The 21,446-nt window shown below is 33.9% G+C and overlaps 2 protein-coding genes across 2 annotated transcripts; both read left to right on the top strand.

The window, feature by feature from the left end:
* Nucleotides 1-10,253, top strand: LOC116107486 (receptor-like protein 4). The gene is made up of 9 exons (XM_031393747.1): nt 1-290; nt 371-1,417; nt 2,093-2,243; nt 3,106-3,177; nt 4,352-4,420; nt 5,239-5,307; nt 6,410-6,487; nt 7,908-8,116; nt 9,659-10,253. Exons 1-9 carry the CDS (start codon nt 191-193, stop codon nt 9,766-9,768), a joined length of 1,905 nt encoding a protein of 634 aa, XP_031249607.1. The 5' UTR covers nt 1-190; the 3' UTR covers nt 9,769-10,253.
* Nucleotides 10,254-19,923: 9,670 nt separating this feature from the next.
* Nucleotides 19,924-21,190, top strand: LOC116107511 (AP2/ERF and B3 domain-containing transcription factor RAV1). The gene has a single exon (XM_031393781.1). The coding sequence runs from the start codon at nt 20,053-20,055 to the stop codon at nt 21,121-21,123; it is 1,071 nt and encodes a 356-aa protein (XP_031249641.1). The 5' UTR covers nt 19,924-20,052; the 3' UTR covers nt 21,124-21,190.
* The last annotated feature ends 256 nt before the right edge of the window (nt 21,191-21,446 follow it).

The following is a 21,446-nucleotide window of genomic DNA, read 5'->3' on the forward strand; positions in this document are numbered from 1 at the left end:
TGACTTCATCTAGTGAGGTTAGCTGAGCCCTGAGCAACATCTCCTCACATTCACACTCCCGCAACTAGTACTTTACAAACTTCAATTCCATTTCCATCTCCAAACCAATCCTTGGTCATCTCCTTTCAATCCCGCTAATCTCGCTTCCCTTTCATTCTTCTTCCACTTTCTCTTTCCAAATTTCTGTTTTATGTGCAAACACTCACTCTCCTCCCCCACCTTCACCATGTCTCCCTTCTTCCTCCTCTCTCTCTTCCTCTTAATTTCTCTAACTTTTTCCTTTCCTTTTGGTAACTACATTTCTATCTCTTCAACTAATTTAACTGATTTTTCAAGCTCTCACTCACTTCTTTTTCTTTCTTTTGTGCAGACACCAGCTTCCATATTGATTGCGGTAGCGCAACCTCCACCGTCGATCCTTTTAACACAACATGGGTTGCCGATCGCTACTACACGGGTGGGACCACTTCTATTGTCTCCGAGCCGTTACACTTCCGTTTCCCTCACGAGAAGACTCTCCGTTTCTTTCCGCTCTCCTCCGGCAAAAAGAACTGCTACATAATACCCAATTTGCCTTCTGGCCGTTACTACATCCGCACCTTTACCGTTTACGACAATTATGATGGGAAATCTCACGCTCCCAGCTTCGACGCCTCTGTCGAGGGCACTTTAGTCTTTTCTTGGCGCTCCCCCTGGCCCGAGGATTTAGCTCGTGATGGAGCTTACTCCGATCTCTTCGCGTTCGTCAAAGACGGCGAACTCGATTTCTGTTTTTACAGTTTTGCCACTGACCCTCCCGTCATTGGCTCACTTGAAATTCAACAAATCGATCCGGCGTCTTACGGTGCCACTGACATCGGTAACAACCACATTTTAGTCAACTACGGTCGATTATCTGGTGGGTCAAACCAGTGGGGCCCGGGGTTCAGTGACGACCCCGATGATTTTGGACGCTCATGGCAATCCGACTCCGGATTCCAATCACAAACTACCAAAAACTCAGTTAAGTCCGTGTCTACTAGACAAAAAATTAGTAACACTAATCAACCACCGAATTACTTCCCAATGAAACTGTATCAAACAGCAATCATGTCGCGCGGAGCTATTGAATACGAATTGGAGGTGGATGCGAAACTTGATTATTTGCTTTGGTTCCATTTCGCGGAGATTGATTCGAGCGTTACTAAGGTGGGGCAGAGAGTATTTGATGTGGTGGTGAATGACAAGAATGTGAGCCGAGTTGATATAGTGAAGCAGGTGGGGACCTTCGCTGCCTATAGTATGTATTACGTGGCAAAGAACTTGAGCAGTACCGGACTGAGTGTGAAGCTGCTGCCTGTTCTTGGTGCGGTGCTCATCAGTGGGCTTGAGAATTACGCGATAGTCCCCGCTGATCTCTCGACCATGCCTGAGCAAGGTATTTATTGTATCAATTTTACAGTCGTTTCTAAAAATAGAGAATTGTTCTTGTGGATAGTCCACGTATTGAGTTTGGGAGTTATTAATTTCTTCAAGTGAAGGTTTCTTGGATGTGAACTGCAAAATTAACCCTGTTTGATAGGTTAGTCATATAAAAACAGAGTTTTAGTTTCCAGAAATAGTAAGCTTCTCGTTGGAGTATTTTTTAATGCGTAGAGGTTTTTGTTTTTATTTCCTAGTAGAAGATAAAACATTAGTTGTTGATAATGTGTCCTTTTAGCTAGCAAATACAGATCATAGGAAATGCATGTTTTACCCCACTTTTATATCTCATTGCTGAGGGAATGTAGAATGGAAAAGAAATTCCTTAGAGAATAAGATTGACTCTCAAATAACTGAATACTCCAATATAGCGTTTTTGAATTTTTGAAACTGTAAAACATGCTAGATTGATCACTTTTCAATACTCTGTTTTTCTGTTGCTTTTAGCCTCAGAATGATTTTTTATTTTTGGCTTTTCTTGTTGATTATGAATGACGGGGAAAGAAAAATTATTAATCTGGTCATGACATTCATAAAGGAGAAGAAAAGAAATAAAATTTTGAGAATGAGGTTGCTTCTGCTTTAAATTGTGAGAATGCGAAGTGTGCTTATTATGAGCTTGTTTTTGTAGTGGTTGCCATGAGAGCATTGAAAGAGTCACTTCGTGTTCCTGACAGAATGGGTTGGAATGGTGATCCTTGTGCTCCTACAAATTGGGATGCTTGGGAAGGAATTACATGTCGACCCAACAAAGCTGGAACTGCCCTTGTCATATCACAAATGTAAGCCCTGGCTTTACTTTATGTTACACATCTAATGAACATATTGAACATACAGTCAGTCAATCACAGTGAAACAAAGCAACTTTTTTCCTTGAAGAAGATAATAGCACATTGTTAAAAGATATCAAGGAGTTTTACCTAGACGAGTTAGTTAATTAATCTAGGAGGCTGGAAGTCCAGTCTATTGGGAGAAAGAAGAATGCATTATCTTGACATAATATGGTTCATGACGCAGACAGTGTCAATGCAAATCATTCTGAGTTCACAGTTGATTGGGTAGGTGGGAAATAGAAGGTACAGATACAGGCTGAAAGAGCGAAAGGGTAGGAAAGACCATTTACCCGATATGGTTGGGAAGGAGTATAAAACTCAATTCTTCCATATATTAACAGAAGAGTGTCAGAAAGAATAAGAACTATGGAGGGAGAAAATCAATTTTTGTTTCCACTACTTTTCTTCCATAAAAGCATACACATATAATTATAGGTGCATACAACTTCAACATATAAAGGTAAAAGTGTGTAATTTTTCTCTTTTCTTCTCTCCGTTGATCATGTGAATGGTTGAAAGTGACAGTTCTTTCTTTTGCTTCCCCTGTCTGTCTTACAAACCAAATTGGTGTAAAGAAAGATGGGTTTAGTTCCCTTTTTCTTTTTCTTCCACTTACCATACTGTTAGTGATAATCCTTTACATCTCATATGAATTTGTAGCAATACTGGATCCAGTGCCTTTTCTTTTTCTATTCTTTCTTATTAATATTGGAAATTCCCTCACTCTTTCTTTCTCTATGGCTCTATTTTTTAAAACAAAATTTGTATATCAGATTATACATGCAACTCATATGTTTTACATTTATATCAGAGATCTTGGAAGTCAAGGCTTGAAAGGGACTATTAGTGACAAAATAAGTCTCTTATCAAACCTGGTAACCCTGTAAGTAACAGCTGCCTACTTTTTATGCGTTAAAATTCCTGTATGATAATATATTCTCAGCTTCTGAATTATTACTTATTTATTGTAATTTTCTGCTATAGTTCAACATAATGAATCGAGATTTCTATCCTGCTCAGAGTATATATACCAATAAGTTTTAGAATTCTGTATCTTGTCTCACATTTCCTGCTTTTGTTTTGGCCTATTGCTTGCCACCTTGCGTTTAACCTAATCCTTGTCCGTCTTTATTGTTATAGTGATTTGTTTTCATTAATATATGATCAACCAGTCAGTGAAGTACATGTAATACCTCTTCATTGTGACAATAGTTTGCAACAACTTTTATTCCCACATTATGTTGGAAAAAGTCCTCTACCTATAGGATTAGGACCTCTTCCAGGCATTTATTTAGTCAACATCTATAATTAGGTCCACACAATGAGCAACTGTTAGCTAGTTTGACCATGTCCAATGATATGCTCATGTGATACTTGCAAAGTTTGGGCTCATTTAATTGAGCAAGACCATTTAACCTTGAATAGAAACAAAGTTTGAGTTAGCATCAACCCTTTAATATGAGCTTGAGCTCTACTTCCAGATAACCAGCTACTGTAAAACTTTGTTGCTTAAGAAAAATTATATAGGATAATTTTAGTGTGTGTTGAATATTTATGCTCCTCTGGAGAAAAGAATATATATGCTTGCAAGCTCTGGCCAACTCAGTTCAGGCTTGTTTATTAAACTATCCAAAATCTTCCCAGGTCCAAGCTCAAGTAGCTGGCATGTGGCTTCTTATTTGCCACCCTGACTCTGTCCAGAGCAAGAAGAGTAAGACTTTATGATCAACCTTGTTTTAGCTCACCATGGTTAGAAACCTACTTCCCCTTAGTTCTCATGCTCCCATCGTACTAATTATCTAAAATGATCGTTCCTTTTGTTGACAAAATGCAATTTAGATAAAAAAAAAAATTTCAGATATTCGAATGTGATGTATTGCTTGTTAATATTTTGTGATGTTCGGTTTCTTTTCTTTGTTCTATTTTGATGGATAACCCAACCCACCCCCCCAACTAAAAAATAAATAAATAGATAAAGAGATAGAGGAAGGAAAAAGTTGTAATTACTGTTGTAAATCAATTGGACATTCAGAAACATTTTGCTTCTTTATTTGCAGGAACTTGAGCACTAATTCTTTGGGGGGTGCTTTACCAGCAGGGTTGGGTCAACAATCTCTTGCACGACTGTAAGTATACTATTCTGTTACTATCACTGTTTCTGATTGTTAACGTGTATGACATGTGCTAGGTGGTATCTGCACTTAATTCACCTAACTTGCTTTTTAGAACATAGTTCAAGTAAGCTCCTTTATGTGTTCATTTTGGTGTCTTTATTTCATTTTCATTATAGCTAATAATCTGGTTTTTTTTCAACAAAAAATAGAAGATAAAAAGAGGTCTTCAGTGTGATTTAGTTTACAGTAATTATACAAGACTGATACTTTACTACTTTGTGTATCGAATTTCTAGGAATTTGGGTCTTTTGGTTGATTAAATAACTTTACCTTCTCTCACAAGAGTAGTTTTGCTTGATGATCTTCTATCTCTAGTTCTCTGTGGATTTCTGGATGTACATGAGGCTTAAGTTAAGGAGCCTACACTTTGTTTTCCTGATAAAACAATTTTAATTTGCCATTTGCAATCATGTTTTATGCTTTGAAAGCTTTCGCTTTCCACTCAGCTTCTTGTTATCTCACTAGGCTAAGTTCCATTAGTTTAGCTGGATCCATTCTTTTTATTTGTGATGTTTTTCAATATAATTCTTCTTGTTTCCAAGCCAAAAAAAATTGTTTTTTTGTTAGCATTATTGTATATATACTTTGAACCTCCTGTGAGGTAGATTAAAGACAAAAATAAATGAATTTTCTATCTTCCTTTCAGTTTATAGTTGATTGCAATTCTTTCATCCCAATTACTCCATTTTCAAATGTAATGCCTTGTCAAAGCTGTTTTAAATGTGGCTGCTGAAGTTGATATTAATAGTTTTCTGTTTTTCACATTTCAGGGATTTGTCAAATAATCTGTTCACAGGATCTATACCAAGTAGTCTAACTTCTTCAAAGCTGCAGCTTGTGTAAGTAGTTTGCACGGTTTTATTATGAGAATTTTTAAATTTTTGTTCTACATTCTTACAGAAATAGGGCTTTGCTGGATTATGCTTTTTATATGATTCCCAGTTAAGATTTGTACTTATTGAACTATTTGCTTATGTGTGTGTTGAATATCTCAAGCATAAGTATGTGATTGATCTAAAATTTTAATTTATGTCATGGTTAGTCCATTTTGATTTTTTGTTGGACTTATTCACATACAATGGTAGTTTAAATTTCTATTATTAACATGCCAGCAGTGACATTCATGAGTTTTTTTCTGGAAGGAATTTTCATAACTATATATCTTTGCTTTTTAATGTCTATTTCAATTTCTATAAATCAATTTGCTTGACATGACATTCATGGATTCAACTTAATATTAAAATTACCATCAAGAAGTTCTCTGTCAATTCTACTTTCAGTACTATCCTATTTTAGCATATTTTTCCAATTACTAGTGGATGTTTAGTAGATTTGTAAGCAGAAGATATCATAGCTTCCTACACACATGACAAAGAAACTAGATGATGAGCGTGGTGGTAGCTACCTCATTGTCATTCCAAATGTGAGGACTTCTAGGAAACAGGCAGAGAAGTAATCAACCAGCATATACCAAAAATCTTTTCAATTATTTCATCTGCAGAGGCACATAACGTCAAATATATGGAGAAAATTATTTCTTGAAGGTCTATATATGCTTTTAGTCTAGTTCTAGTTGCTTAGTATTTAAAGGTAGACTCAAGAAAACATTACTGGAACCATGAACACCAGTCTTTGACTGAACCAGTACATCTCAACATTGGTTAGACTTCTTTTATTCTGCTATGGTACAATCCTCTAGTGGGGGAATCTTTGCATGATCACTCAACCCTTAAGAAATGGTCATTCCAATTTCAATAAATTAATATACTTATGCAGAGAGCCAGACACATAGAGATAAGGGGTTCCATCAGCCATTACAAAATAAATAAAGATAATCAGTACCATTTTTCTGTGGGTGAACATATAGCAGTTTTGCAGATTGCTTTTGTCTGTTATTTCAATATTGCTTTTGTATTAACTCCATCTTTGCTCGTTTCTTAGGCTATTGAATAATAACTTGCTAGATGGGCAAGTTCCAGAGGAACTTTACTCAGTTGGCGTGCATGGTGGAGAAATTGAGTAAGTTACACTTAAAGTTGCTAACCTGTAATTATTCTTTATGTGGCTATTCAATTTGTATTTAGAGGAATTTGTGGAGTCCATAAATTACATTGCATACATGATGTTGTGTTGTCTTAATGGTTACTGACTTTACTGAATATTGTACATATTAGATTTTGTTTTTTGCAGTTTTAATTTGTCATTTTGCTTTTCTGATATTTTCTTCTTTAGTAATGTAGCTACTTATAATGTAGCAAATTTTCCTTCGATCGCCTTTTGATTCTCTGATTGACTTCTCCCTGAGAATTTTGTTGTAGACGGTCATACTCCTTGGGTGAAATTTTCCCCTCCAATCCCAGGTTGTGTACCCTTTCGGGCACTAGCTATTACGTCAAAGAATGTTGGTTATAATTGCTGTTAAATTTGCTAATTTATTATTACTGTCCAACTGGTCTTTGCTTCATAGTATGCTTAAATTTGGTCATGATTTTTATCTTGTTAGCCTGTGATGGCTGATTTTCCACTTTTTCCAACCCAACTGTTGAAATCATGTACAAAATTTACTTTTTAGAGTTGACCATAAATATGTTGCACAACTGATTTATGTTTTCCTCTCCTGTCTAGAGTCTAGACAATTATGTCCAAAGCAGATTTGACAGCCTTTAAGTTTAATTGGCTTTCATAATTTGGGAGTTGGTGTTGGTGCATCATCAAGAATTGGCTTTTAAATTAATGTGAGAAACATTATTGATCATAATGGTGTAGTTTGTGGAGAAGAGGTATCAATCTGAGTCTCCTTCAATTCTAAAAGGTTCCCCATCTTTGCTTGCATGTCAATTTTCTTCTTCAGCAATCACTATATTCCTTTTAAGTCTGTTCTCATTGACAAGTAAAACTCCATACAACCCTCTTTCTATGGCCACTTCTTTCCTTATAGCTAGATGCCTTTTTATAAGGCAGCATGCTTTGTATTGTATCCCATGCTTCCATGTTTCCGCCCTTCCAATTTCTTATTGCCAACTCCTAAACTCGGATAAAGATCAAGAAAAAACCTCTATCATTGCACCCAGCTTTGTGAAAACCTTGGAATGACAAATTTGAATAATTATTTAGCTTATGGTTTTGTGGAAGTTCTTTCTGAAGCATATTCTGTACTTGGTATGTAAAGACAAAACTGATTGACTGAATAAAAAACGAATGTGGCTGCTTTGTTGAAATGACATTATTCACAGTTCATCACTATGATCAGCATTTATTATTTGATTAGCGTACTGAAATGCATTGTTATGAGTTATATTTGGTGGGATATAAAAACGTTAAACAAAGGATTAGTTCATTTGCTCTGGCTGAAGTGTGACTGCATTCTTGCTTGTATAAATATCTGAAACTAATTTTTATACTGTGCACTCTCTCAATGTAACACAATGTCTCTTTTCAGCCTCTCTGGTAACAAAGGTTTGTGTGGTGTACCTTCTTTGCCGTCATGCCCTCTATTTTGGGAAAATGGTGGCTTATCTAAAAGTGGTAAATTAGCAATAGGGCTATCGTGCCTTGTAATTCTTTGTGTGCTTCTGCTGATCGTATACATGTGCTGCATCAGGCGGGGTAGGAATGATTATGACTTTGGTCTACCACAAGATTTGATGTGTAAGTATGATCTCAAATAAGTTAAAGTTTGTCAATCTTCTTTTGGTTTCTTTTTCATTAGTTTATCATTATCAGAGTATTTTGTTCCACCTTAAACACTTATCATTTGGTTTAACATGCATGAAGAACAGATATAGTAATAATTAAGTATCTGAAACAAATTTAGGCTCCAATAAAACAAAAATTAGCCACTGCTGACTTGATTTTCATCTTGAAAGCTTAAACCAAACGGTGCAGAAGCTTAGGGTGCGCACAGATACATTCTCATAATTTTTTTTTTTTTTTTTTTCCATTTTCAATTTTACAAAATGGAAAGGACAGTTTTCAGTTGTTTTGAGAAATTAGTTTTACAAAATGCAATCTTCTTTCTAGCCTTTTTTGACAAAGGAAAGACCCAAAAAAAGCAGGGAAACTATTTGACATTGTTTTCTCCATTTTCAGGATTTGTTTCTTAAAACTGGAAAGCAGTTTTGAATTATTTGATTTTTGTCTGCAATTTTTTTAATTCTTCTTTTAAAATATAAATAAGATATTTTTAACGAATACATGCTGAAAATATATTTTTATTCTTTTCATAAAAAAAAACTCGACTAGACACGTTTTTATTGTTTCCATTTTCATAATACTATTTCAAAAATGATATGCATTCTTAAATTTTGCTAATACTAAATTCAACTTCTTTGTTGCTTTATCTGAATTCCATCTGGAAAACGACAACGGTCACCCTTTAAATTCCTATTGTTGTATACCTTTAATTAAACTGAAGAACTCTCTGAAATTGTAAAATGATAATATATTGAGATCTAGAATTAAAAGTTAGGATGATTTATCCAAGCAGATTATAAAACATTAAAGAAATCAAATTTCAAAACTCTGATTGCTTTTAATATCAAAAAAAGTTCAAACAAGGAGCAGAAAACACTGACATGCTAGAGTTTTGCTGCTATTTTTACGATGTTGTGGAACTATATCTATATCGAACTTGTTTTCTCTTATTCTGGTTCTACGTTCCTTTCAACTTGCTTATGCTTTCTTATTTATCATGTCCATTGTGGGAAAATATATTAGAACTGTCCACCTGCCTGGAATTATGCCATCAAGATGTCTCCTAATGGCCTCTATGTGTACCTCCTTTCTTCTTCTCTAACTAGTAAGAATTAAATGTCAGTAGCTTATGGTTAAAGAGGGCCAATATTGAACTGACCCTATATACTTCAGGGTGTTATTACTTCTTCCAGTCAGTCTTATATAGCACAGCTGCTTTGATTGAAATTAACTCATCTGCATTTGTCTTTTGCAATATGTTCAAGTATTGCACTCCCTAGAACATTTCTGGACTTCTTGTTAGAAATGTAAATGCTTTAAATGGTTTTGCATCAAATTACTTAAATATAAAAGTTTTATAATGATTATAGTTTGATACAATACAATAATATTTGTGCTTGAAAAATATCTCTAAAACGATTGAGGTACAAGTTTCCATATGACTATAAAATATCTGACCTACTTGGATTTTTTTTTTTTTTGGATATTTATCTCCAGCACTTGCAGCTAAGAGAAACAGATATCAAAGGCAAAAATCATTGATGCTTCTTGAAATGGAAAGCCAACATGCGAAAGGACTGCCATCACTTCCTCTAAATCCACACTAAGATCCGATGGAAGAAGTATAGTATTGATGTTGATAGTGTGTCACTCACCAACAGAACACAGAGAAGAGATGCTGAAAATGATTGATTGTACTAACTACTAAACGCTGAGGTGAGCTGTATTGCTGCTTTCCAAACAAGAAATCCATCGTTCAATGATTTCAACCAAAATGGGGTCTTTTGAGAGTCAAAACCCTGAAGAATACAATGCATCTCACCTTTATCCTTATCAACAAACCTTTAGCCCTCCACCACTTTGCGGCATTCTTCGATGAATGTATAATATATGTTGTAAATTCATACTTCAATGCATGTAAAGGCCACCACATATTTGTACCAAGCTGGTCCCGCCTTCATTATTTCTGCATGATTAACTTCATGCCACTCTTTTCCCATACTATCTCTTACACTAATTTGATTAGTTTCACACTATTAACTCAATTTTGTATTTTTATTCATAATCAACTTTACCAAAGCTGTTTCAATTATACTAATGATTTGCTTTTCCTTATTTGTGAATGAGCTGTTGTTGCAAAATATATCGTCCAGAAAATAATCACCTTAAGTTTCAATAGATAATGTCTATTTTTTTCTGGTTTATCTAATAATAATTCTAGATGGCAAAATTGATATCAAACTGAGGTAAAGGGATAGGCTCTGGGTCTACAAAAATAATTGGGGTTGTTCTTCTTGGAACTATTTCGAGTACAGCAGAGAAGATTGTGAGTGTTGGATTGGATAAGATGAGAATAATATAGCCATATGAGGCTGTTCTTGACACTTGAGGTTAGACTAAGACAGTGACAACAGTCGTTAAGCCGAATGAAGTTCATGATATCATATTATTATACAAATAATCAATTGGAGATTTACAGCCGTCAGCTATGACTTGAAGGGTGAGAGTGAGACCAGAGTCCGAATCTGAGAGGAAGGTAGCAAAATTTATGGGTACCCACTTTCTTAATGGGGTAGCTACTAAAATTTAAAAAATAATGCATAATATCCTTAAGAGTTAGAGAAGAAAATCGAAACAAAATCTGTATGGATCCACCCTGTTTGAAAACGATGGTAGAAGTAGGACAGGGATTTGCGAACAAACCCAAGTCTGTGTTCAATCCAATCCTTTGGACACTGGTTATAATGTAATAAGATGAGGAATTCCACCTACAATCTTTAGAATGATTAAATTAGAAATAGGAGGTCAGTTTCCATTGTATTTTGGGAAGTTAAGAATCAACTATATGTCACGTTTGACCTTGTAAGCACTCTCGTGACCATTATTAATTTCACCAACATTCATAACCAGAGTTTGTANTTTGCATCAAATTACTTAAATATAAAAGTTTTATAATGAGTATAGTTTGATACAATACAATAATATTTGTGCTTGAAAAATATCTCTAAAACGATTGAGGTACAAGTTTCCATATGACTATAAAATATCTGACCTACTTGGATTTTTTTTTTTTTTTTTTTTTTTGGATATTTATCTCCAGCACTTGCAGCTAAGAGAAACAGATATCAAAGGCAAAAATCATTGATGCTTCTTGAAATGGAAAGCCAACATGCGAAAGGACTGCCATCACTTCCTCTAAATCCACACTAAGATCCGATGGAAGAAGTATAGTATTGATGTTGATAGTGTGTCACTCACCAACAGAACACAGAGAAGAGATGCTGAAAATGATTGATTGTACTAACTACTAAACGCTGAGGTGAGCTGTATTGCTGCTTTCCAAACAAGAAATCCATCGTTCAATGATTTCAACCAAAATGGGGTCTTTTGAGAGTCAAAACCCTGAAGAATACAATGCATCTCACCTTTATCCTTATCAACAAACCTTTAGCCCTCCACCACTTTGCGGCATTCTTCGATGAATGTATAATATATGTTGTAAATTCATACTTCAATGCATGTAAAGGCCACCACATATTTGTACCAAGCTGGTCCCGCCTTCATTATTTCTGCATGATTAACTTCATGCCACTCTTTTCCCATACTATCTCTTACACTAATTTGATTAGTTTCACACTATTAACTCAATTTTGTATTTTTATTCATAATCAACTTTACCAAAGCTGTTTCAATTATACTAATGATTTGCTTTTCCTTATTTGTGAATGAGCTGTTGTTGCAAAATATATCGTCCAGAAAATAATCACCTTAAGTTTCAATAGATAATGTCTATTTTTTTCTGGTTTATCTAATAATAATTCTAGATGGCAAAATTGATATCAAACTGAGGTAAAGGGATAGGCTCTGGGTCTACAAAAATAATTGGGGTTGTTCTTCTTGGAACTATTTCGAGTACAGCAGAGAAGATTGTGAGTGTTGGATTGGATAAGATGAGAATAATATAGCCATATGAGGCTGTTCTTGACACTTGAGGTTAGACTAAGACAGTGACAACAGTCGTTAAGCCGAATGAAGTTCATGATATCATATTATTATACAAATAATCAATTGGAGATTTACAGCCGTCAGCTATGACTTGAAGGGTGAGAGTGAGACCAGAGTCCGAATCTGAGAGGAAGGTAGCAAAATTTATGGGTACCCACTTTCTTAATGGGGTAGCTACTAAAATTTAAAAAATAATGCATAATATCCTTAAGAGTTAGAGAAGAAAATCGAAACAAAATCTGTATGGATCCACCCTGTTTGAAAACGATGGTAGAAGTAGGACAGGGATTTGCGAACAAACCCAAGTCTGTGTTCAATCCAATCCTTTGGACACTGGTTGTAATGTAATAAGATGAGGAATTCCACTTCCACCTACAATCTTTAGAATGATTAAATTAGAAATAGGAGGTCAGTTTCCATTTTATTTTGGGAAGTTAAGAATCAACTATATGTCACGTTTGACTTTGTAAGCACTCTCGTGACCATTATTAATTTCACCAACATTCATAACCAGAGTTTGTATGGGATGAGAAGAAGACTTGGTCATTATTTTGGCAGAGTTTTGAGTTTTCTTTTCTTATGGTTTAGGTTTACTTTTTCATGTCAAACAGTGCTAGATTTAAAGAGCTGTACTGTACTGTCCGTGTCAAGGGCAACGACGGAAATGTGGAAATCTCCCCATGCGTTCACATTTCTAAGTGATCAAATTGTCAAATCCTAAAACTTAGACTTTGAATTTAAGTATCAAACTTGGACTGATGATTAGTAAAACAGATGATATTACAAGTTAGGTCCCATATTGATATTATATTATCATATTTTAGTGACTTCGTTACTAATTTTCATCTTCCATTGAAGTTATACATCATCAAGTCTTGAAAACTTTTCAAATTCCAAAGTTTAATTTATAATGATATGGTTTTTTCATTAGTTTTAATTTGGTCAAATATATGCATTTTCGTAATATTACTGTATAAGGCTTTTTATAATCCAAGTTGTTTTAATTATTTTTGTATGGTCTTGTCAACTTGGACACACAGAAATGATGAATCCGCGCATTATTGAATTTGAGGCTGCCACATGTATAGAAATCAAAGACTAAAAATTAGTCAAAGTCTTTTAACTTCAAATTACACTCTCACTACTGCTACTTTGACTTCAATTTTGTATTCCCTTTCATTCTTTGACTATTCTTCTTCTACATTCTGTGTTTGTAAAAATATCTTAATCCCAAACTTAGAGAATTTGTTATGATACTATATAAGGCCACGTAGCCTTCTCAAATGCCACATGATTTCCTATGAGGAACAAATGAATCCATGACTATGATATTAATTTGTTTTATTATCTTAAACCAAAACACAACATCAAATGCAAAACCCACCCCTGAGGTGGTATGATAGTAAAAATGTAAAACAGGACTTATTATTGTCCCCTAGCTTGAGTTTTCTTTCATGTTTTTCTAAATTTGAGTTCTTTTAATAATAAAAGAATAAGAAAAAAATCTAATATGATTTTTTCGAGTTTAAATCTATTAATAAAGATAATTACTAAAATTTGTATCTAATCAATAAATTTAAAATTTTAAAAATTAATTAAAATACGTATAAACTGTAAAAACATTTTACCATTAAAAAATAAATAAAAAAAATCAAACAAAGAATATTTTGGTATTTAATGAACATTCAATAAATTAAATGTTGAGTTCTAGAATCTAAAAATAAGAAAAGTACAAATAACATTGATTGTCACGTTGAGAAGGTGTGTGAAGAATCCAAAGGCGCAGCGCCATCTTTACGGCATTAACGCAGTGAGCTGTCTCGTCTCATTAAAATCAAAAAAAAAAAAAAAAATCAAACATAATTTTCAAGCAGTGGACCTATCAGCCACAGCTCCTCCATACTCTCTTATTTATTATAATTAATCTTAATATTAATTATAATTAATTAAAGATAATTTGTGAATTAAATGACGTGTTGTTAAAGACTTTTTCTTTTGAATACGACCAACAATAGACCTCGAAATATGCGTGAAGTCTTCTCTATCAACTCTGGCTAACAATCTAAACGTGAAAAATATAAAAATATCATAATAAATTTAAAAAAAAAAAAAAAATTGGCAACTAGTAGTAGCAACTTGTAATAGAAGATGAGGATTGAATGCTTATCTTGAATATAAACAAAACAGGAATTGCTAGCCAACTGCAACACTCCAAGTGGCCCTTTTTTATTTGATTTTCTAACGTCTCGTTTATGCGTGCCATGTCGGCAACATAACTTCATGTGATTTTTTAAATTTTTCCACGCTCTAAAAGTGTGGGGACCCATTTAAATTAAGTCGGTAATACCTAGTTAATATCTAATTATTATAATTAAAATTGTAGATTATATGTATACAAAAGTCTTTGATAAAAATCCAATAAAAGTGCCACAAATAAATTAAGGGTACTAGAATTAAAGAGTTATGATTTTTTCTCACCCAAATAATAATTTAATTACATTTTTTTATCCAAAATTTTTAAAATATTATTTTAATATTCAAATTTATATTTCAGTGACAAATAAAGATCAAACTTGATCCAAAGTATAGGGTTTTTAAAGAATAAAGGTCAATGAGTCTTTGGTTGTGGAAGGTTGAATTTTAATAATTGGGATTAATTAAAATTCAACTTAGAAGAGATGGTTACATAAACCATAATCGTTCGATTGTCGGCGATTAATGAAATCGGTAAGAGGAGGGTTTGAGAGGTTTTGATAAGTGATAATCATATAAAAGAATGGTGATGGTGTGAGGTCGTAATAATATTGAAATAAAAAATAGAATATAAATTTTGGTAATAAAGTGATATTTTAAAAGTCTGGACGAGAAAGTGTCATTAAACCATTATTTGAGTGGGAAAAAGTCCTTTTACTTTAAAATTGAAATTTTCTTTTGAATAGAGGAGCATTAAGGACAATTCACTTTATTGAATCTAAATTATGGAATCTTCGTGAATTGCTATTGAAAATTTAAAATCATCTATAGGATTATAATGAGGATTTAAAGGAGATTGCTAAGATCTAATTATATAATTTACATTATGATATATAATCGTGAATAGTAAAAATAGTTAATAACTGGAGTTTGGTGGCTGGCACGCAGGAGACGGTGGGTTCCATTTCTGATAATAATTACAAGGGTGGTGATGGATGCAATAATATTAATAATAATAACAATTATTATTATAGTCAACAAAAAACAACTTATACTTAAACCATTTCATGGGATGGACATGGAGCTGTATTCTGCTGCTTTTATTAGCCTACTGTTTCAAGTAAACTCATTATTTCTTATACTATAAATATATAAATATTTGTTTTTAGGGTAGTCTAGCTGTTTTTTGATTGACTCATTAAGAATCTTCTCTCATACTTTATTTCCATAAACTAAAAGCCTTTTTTGACCAAGATTTTATGTTTTGAAACTTGCATACCATATTACAAGTTTGGCACTGTTTTATTTTTTCTTCATTTTTTATTTATTTATATTAACTTAATCACACTTGCCTTTAATTAGGTTTCAAAGTTTCTAGAATGCAGTACGGGATAACGTTTAAATATTACAACCATATCATTTATGATTATGATATTCATATCCAAACAACATTTTATATACAGCATAAACATAGCGTTTACAACATAAACATTATATAATTAAAAAAAAACCAACAAATTTAGTCTGAACGTTGATAAAATAAACCAATTTTGAAATATTTCGTGTTTCAAATATTTATAAATAATTTTTTTGTCATCTATAAATAGTCAGATATAATAATAATATCTGTTTTTGTTTTGAATTAATTATTCAATCTAACATTTGAAAGAAAAGGCGACGTACTAAATACGGCCCACAAATTATGTAATACAGTTGAGCCAATAATTAAGGGTTAAGCATAATTTTGTTGGTTAATTAAAAAAAAAAAATAAAAAAATAGAGAGTTAGATAATGAAAGTGGGCTGACAGCTGATACGATCACGTGGTTTGACCCGGAAAAGGTATGTCATGGTCCACGTCGGTAAAGGATGAAGCAACAGTCAAAAGACGCTAATAAAAACCATTTGAGTTAAAATTGTATTTGTTTGTTTTTGGGTGTTTTGGAGTTAGTTGCGTGTGAACGGATTGACGAAACAAGTTGGAGGATAAGAAACCAACAAAAGCCATGGAATAATGCGTGTTGTTGACGCGGCAAGAAACTTCCACAAATCCCAATTACTCTTTTTTAACTTTTACATAAAAAAATTAAATTAAAAGAAAGATAGGATTATAATTTTAAAAGCATGAACATATTCTTACTTATAACTTTCTAGCCAGATAATATTTGTTATTTCTTTCACTTTGATGTTAATTGGGTATTCAGTTCCTTTTATAAACCAATGATGTGGCACGATATTCTCATCTCATCTTTACTTTATTTTATCTTAATTATACATTATCTTGTGAACAGAGTACTGACATCATCAACTACCCTATTAACAATAATCTTTACTAATATAAATATATATATTTTTATTTGATAATCAAGGTGTTTATACCAGTTTATAAACACCTCAATTAATTTTTAAAATCTGTTGAATACTTTACAGATCTAAAAGACTATATAAATCATAATGTTATTGTGATAGATGACCTTAATGTTTGAATCTAAAATTATTATAATAATTAATCTCAATGTTTGAATTCAAAAACAAAAAAAAAAAAAAGCAAATTTTTTTAACTATTAAAAGCGTTACTAATATAACTTCATCTACAGTTATAAATAAATAAATAAATCAAGGTTATTACAGGAGTAAATACATTAATTAAGGTTATTAATTACCTCATCTTTTGAAAAGGGATACGTGGGTTAATTTGGTCATAATTAGGAGATTAAAAACAACCAAATGGTGTTTAAAATCTTAATAAATCTCCAAAAGTAAGCATCCAAATCAAAGATTCCTTAGATGATGAGATTTCGTCACAAACGTGTAGCATCTTGATTGGATTGTTATAATAAGAGTGAGGACTGAGGTGGGTTGGCGTCGGTGGGTATGACGTGGCGTAGGCATCAGAAAGTCATCTTCAACCGAAAAAATAACCTAGGGAGTGGGAAAGTGGGAGCATGTCATCAACTCATATTATAAAATAATTTGGTTGAGATAATCACAAACATTATATTATAATGAAAAAGGTATGCAAAATAGATAACACATGCATGCTTTTAATTATTAAAAGTATTTAGTGAGGCATAGCAATAGCAGACAGTAACCTAGGTGGAAATGGAATTGATGACAATATCCAAAATGAGGTTGCATTCTCTTAATATATAAACCTTATAAAGTTTTGTTTGGTTGTTTTAAGATAAAGTATTTGTGTGATATCTTTGAGAAGATTAAGTTATATGGTATATTTTTTTTATATGAACCCAAAGCCGTCGGAAACTGTACTTTAACAACTTAGATTCATACCATATGAGGTGGAAAATTAAAAGAATAGTAAGTCAATCTGAAAACCATACTCTAGATTAAGATTAAGAGATAAACCCATCACACATCTAATGATGAAAGTTTAAAGAGATGACTAGGACTGCACCGAACCCCACCTTTATTGTAAGCTTAATTAATTTCATTACATAAATCAACTATACAAACTCATTCTTTCTTTAAGGCATAATAACTTTATACTGTCGACAGTGACAAATCTAACCCAAAATTTGTAGTTAGCTACATGTTGCTAAGATAGTATATATTAATTTAACACAACATTTGGAAAGGCCACATTGGCTCAAAAAGTTGCCAGATCTTATGATGAGTGTTGGTTGTTCCGTTGAATAAACACATCACCAGCGTACGTAGGGCGGCCAGGCCCTACCACTCGATTGGATTCGATTGCAGCTTAGTTCATACCAAATGTGGAAGGCTGAGCTGCTTATTTTGTAATTGACTCATGTGCAAAAATCAATCTGGATTTGATTTATTTATTTATTAAGAAGCGAATCTTTTTATATACCTCTAGGTTTCCACTCAAACGGAATAATTTTAAACGTTATTTCGTATAAGAAGAGCTTAATTTGTTCTTATTCCATTTGGCTTTGGAAAATCTCGACAAAAATTTAGCGTGACATGTTTTGTTTTCCAAATGTTTACTATTATCCACAGAAATATAACATCATTTGAAGAATAAATTTTATAATTGACAAAGGACTGTACCTTATTGTATTTTCAATAATACAATAGCTAGAAAAAGTGAACAAAAAAAGGAAAAATGTAGGGTTTAATTTAATATTGTTATTGGGATTTGGGAATAATGCACCTTATGTTATAAGATCTTCCGTAGTTTAGGCATCAAAATGCCCCCATAGTTTTAGATAGAATGTTGTAGTAGTAGCATCAATTGAATGTTGATTTGTCTTGTGAATTATTATTATTGTGTGTAAGTGACCAACCAAATAGGTGAAATTGTGATAAACATCAAAACAAGGGACGGTCGAGACGTAAATAATAATGTGGCAAGAGAAGAAAGTAGGGTCCATAAAGATAGTGTTCATGTTAACATCAATAATGCTTCTAAGCTCTCTGTGGATGAGTCATGGCAACCCAGAACCAAAACCAAAACTAAAACCAAAACCAAAACCAAAACCAAAACCAGGTGCCCAAACATGATTTGATATTCACACGTTCCCACTTGTAAGGAGTGGCAATACACACCAACCCCTCCCTTTCCGTATATCACTACTACAGTACACATGGACACGGTACATCGTTACCGTACCCGCAACCTCTACTGTTTCTTCTTATATAATCTAATCTAACACTATTTATATTAACTATAAACTTAATTACATGTAGAATCTCTCAGTAGGACCCACCTTAAGGACCAAAATCACAGCCAGTACTCTCAAATGAAACCCCTGACCCACTCTGTTTAATGATCAACTCGCTCACTTAGTGGGCCCTGCCTGCATAGACTCGGGACTCGTCCGTACAGATACTTAATTCATATTATGAATTTGGATCCAGGGAAAATTAAGAGAAATGAACACCGTCGGATCGGGGATCGAAGGGTGGAGATTTAGGATTATGTAAGTGCATGAACATGTGAATGTTCGTTAGAAATAATGGAATGATGATGAATAGTTTTGGTTTTGGGAGATACTAAGGTGAACCTACCCAATAAGACAAAAGAAAAGTTGAGGGAGGACGAATCAAATCATGCCAGGTAATTTAGATTGTATTGTTATGGGAATTTCTTGTTGGATGAGCCTTTGTTTTTTAGTTTGTCTTCAATGTCCAATGTCTATCCATCCATCCATCCATCCATCCATCCATCTCTTAATAATAATTTGGCCCACCTCCCATCCTAGTGGCCAAGTAAATAGAGGAAATGAAGTTATCAATAGCATAGCAGTATAAGATAAGATATGTAAAATAATAATATGTTATTAATATGAAAGAGAGAGAGAATGAGAGGCCATGCTTGTAGTCAGCAAGAGCAGGGGGGATGAATTTAACTTAAACACGGTCCACAGTAATGTGAACCCCATCAACTTGCTTATGTAGGTCCCACTTCACATACATAACCCACAACATACACATACTATTATCACTATTACTAATATGAACATGAATCTTCCTGGTTAGTTCCTTACCTGGGTTGACCCACTTCGCCCACATCCCCATCTCTCTTATTTCTTTACCTACAAAACCCCATGTATCTTCCTTTATATTATTATAATAATAAACACTTGCCCCAAACTTCTCTTATATATATACATATGTCTTCACCCACATGATCTTCAAACAAATCTAAACTCATATTTCATTACCTCTCTTTTCTATACTCAACTTAAACCCTTTCTTTTTATCAAAAATATGGACGCAACTTCTTTAGATGAGAGTACAACAACTGATTCCACATCCATTTCTCCACCAACTTTCACTCCTTTTCCACCTACAAAGTCACCACCTGAGAGCCTTTGCCGAGTTGGGAGTGGCACCAGTGTTATTTTCGACTCTGAAAGTGGCATCGAGGCCGAGTCGAGAAAGCTTCCGTCGTCTAAATACAAAGGAGTCGTGCCCCAACCAAATGGCCGATGGGGTGCTCAGATATACGAGAAGCATCAGCGAGTCTGGCTTGGGACCTTTAATGAAGAAGAAGAGGCTGCAAAAGCCTATGATATTGCTGCGCAGCGTTTCCGTGGGCGTGATGCAGTTACCAACTTCAAACAATTGGCGGAAGCCGAAGAGAATGACATCGAAATTGCGTTCTTGGACTCTCATTCGAAGGCGGAGATCGTTGACATGCTCAGAAAACATACGTACAATGATGAACTTGAGCAAAGTAAGAGAAATTACGGTCTTGATGTCAACGGGAAGAGAATAAAAGTTGAGGGTGGTGTTAATTCGTTCGGTTCGGACCGGGTCTTGAAAGCGCGTGAACAGCTTTTTGAAAAAGCAGTTACGCCAAGCGATGTTGGGAAGCTGAACCGGTTGGTCATACCAAAACAACACGCGGAAAAGCACTTCCCTTTACAAAGCGGAAGCACTTCCAAAGGAGTGCTTTTGAATTTCGAAGACGTTACGGGGAAAGTTTGGAGATTTAGGTATTCTTATTGGAATAGTAGCCAAAGTTACGTGCTGACAAAAGGGTGGAGCCGGTTTGTGAAGGAGAAAAATTTAAAAGCCGGTGACGTTGTGAGTTTCCAGAGATCAACCGGACCGGATAAGCAACTGTACATAGACTGGAAAGCAAGAACCGGAGCGAGTGTGGAGAAGGCGGTTGAACCGGTTCAGATGATGAGGCTATTTGGAGTAAACATATTCAAAATACCTGGGAATGGTGTTGATAAGATGAATAGTGGGTGTAATGGGAAGAGAATGAGGGAAATGGAGCTGTTGTCAATAGAGTGTATTAAGAAACAAAGGATGATTGGAGCTGTGTAACGTTTTGTTTTGTTTTGTTTTTAAACTACTTGTATTTTTCCTTGGAATTTTGTGAATTTTAAGAAGGTTCGTGCGGTGGGGTGGGGGAGGTGATGTAGTTGCAAGTTGCAAAGGTGAATTGTAAATTACAAGACAAAAAGGCTGAAATTAGGTGTAACAAGTTTTAAATTTTATAAATTATAAATGGATAACTGTTAATTAATTCTTATGTGTCCAAATTATCTCGCTGGAAAGAACCTCTTGTCTTCAAAAGAGGTACAGATAAGATGTGGTTTATTTTGATTTGGTTTCTCCTTACACCTGTTATTTCACTTTTAACTTAT

This window comes from Pistacia vera, unplaced genomic scaffold (genome assembly GCF_008641045.1).
Source record: "Pistacia vera cultivar Batoury unplaced genomic scaffold, PisVer_v2 Contig539, whole genome shotgun sequence".
NCBI classification, from domain to species: Eukaryota; Viridiplantae; Streptophyta; class Magnoliopsida; order Sapindales; family Anacardiaceae; genus Pistacia; species Pistacia vera.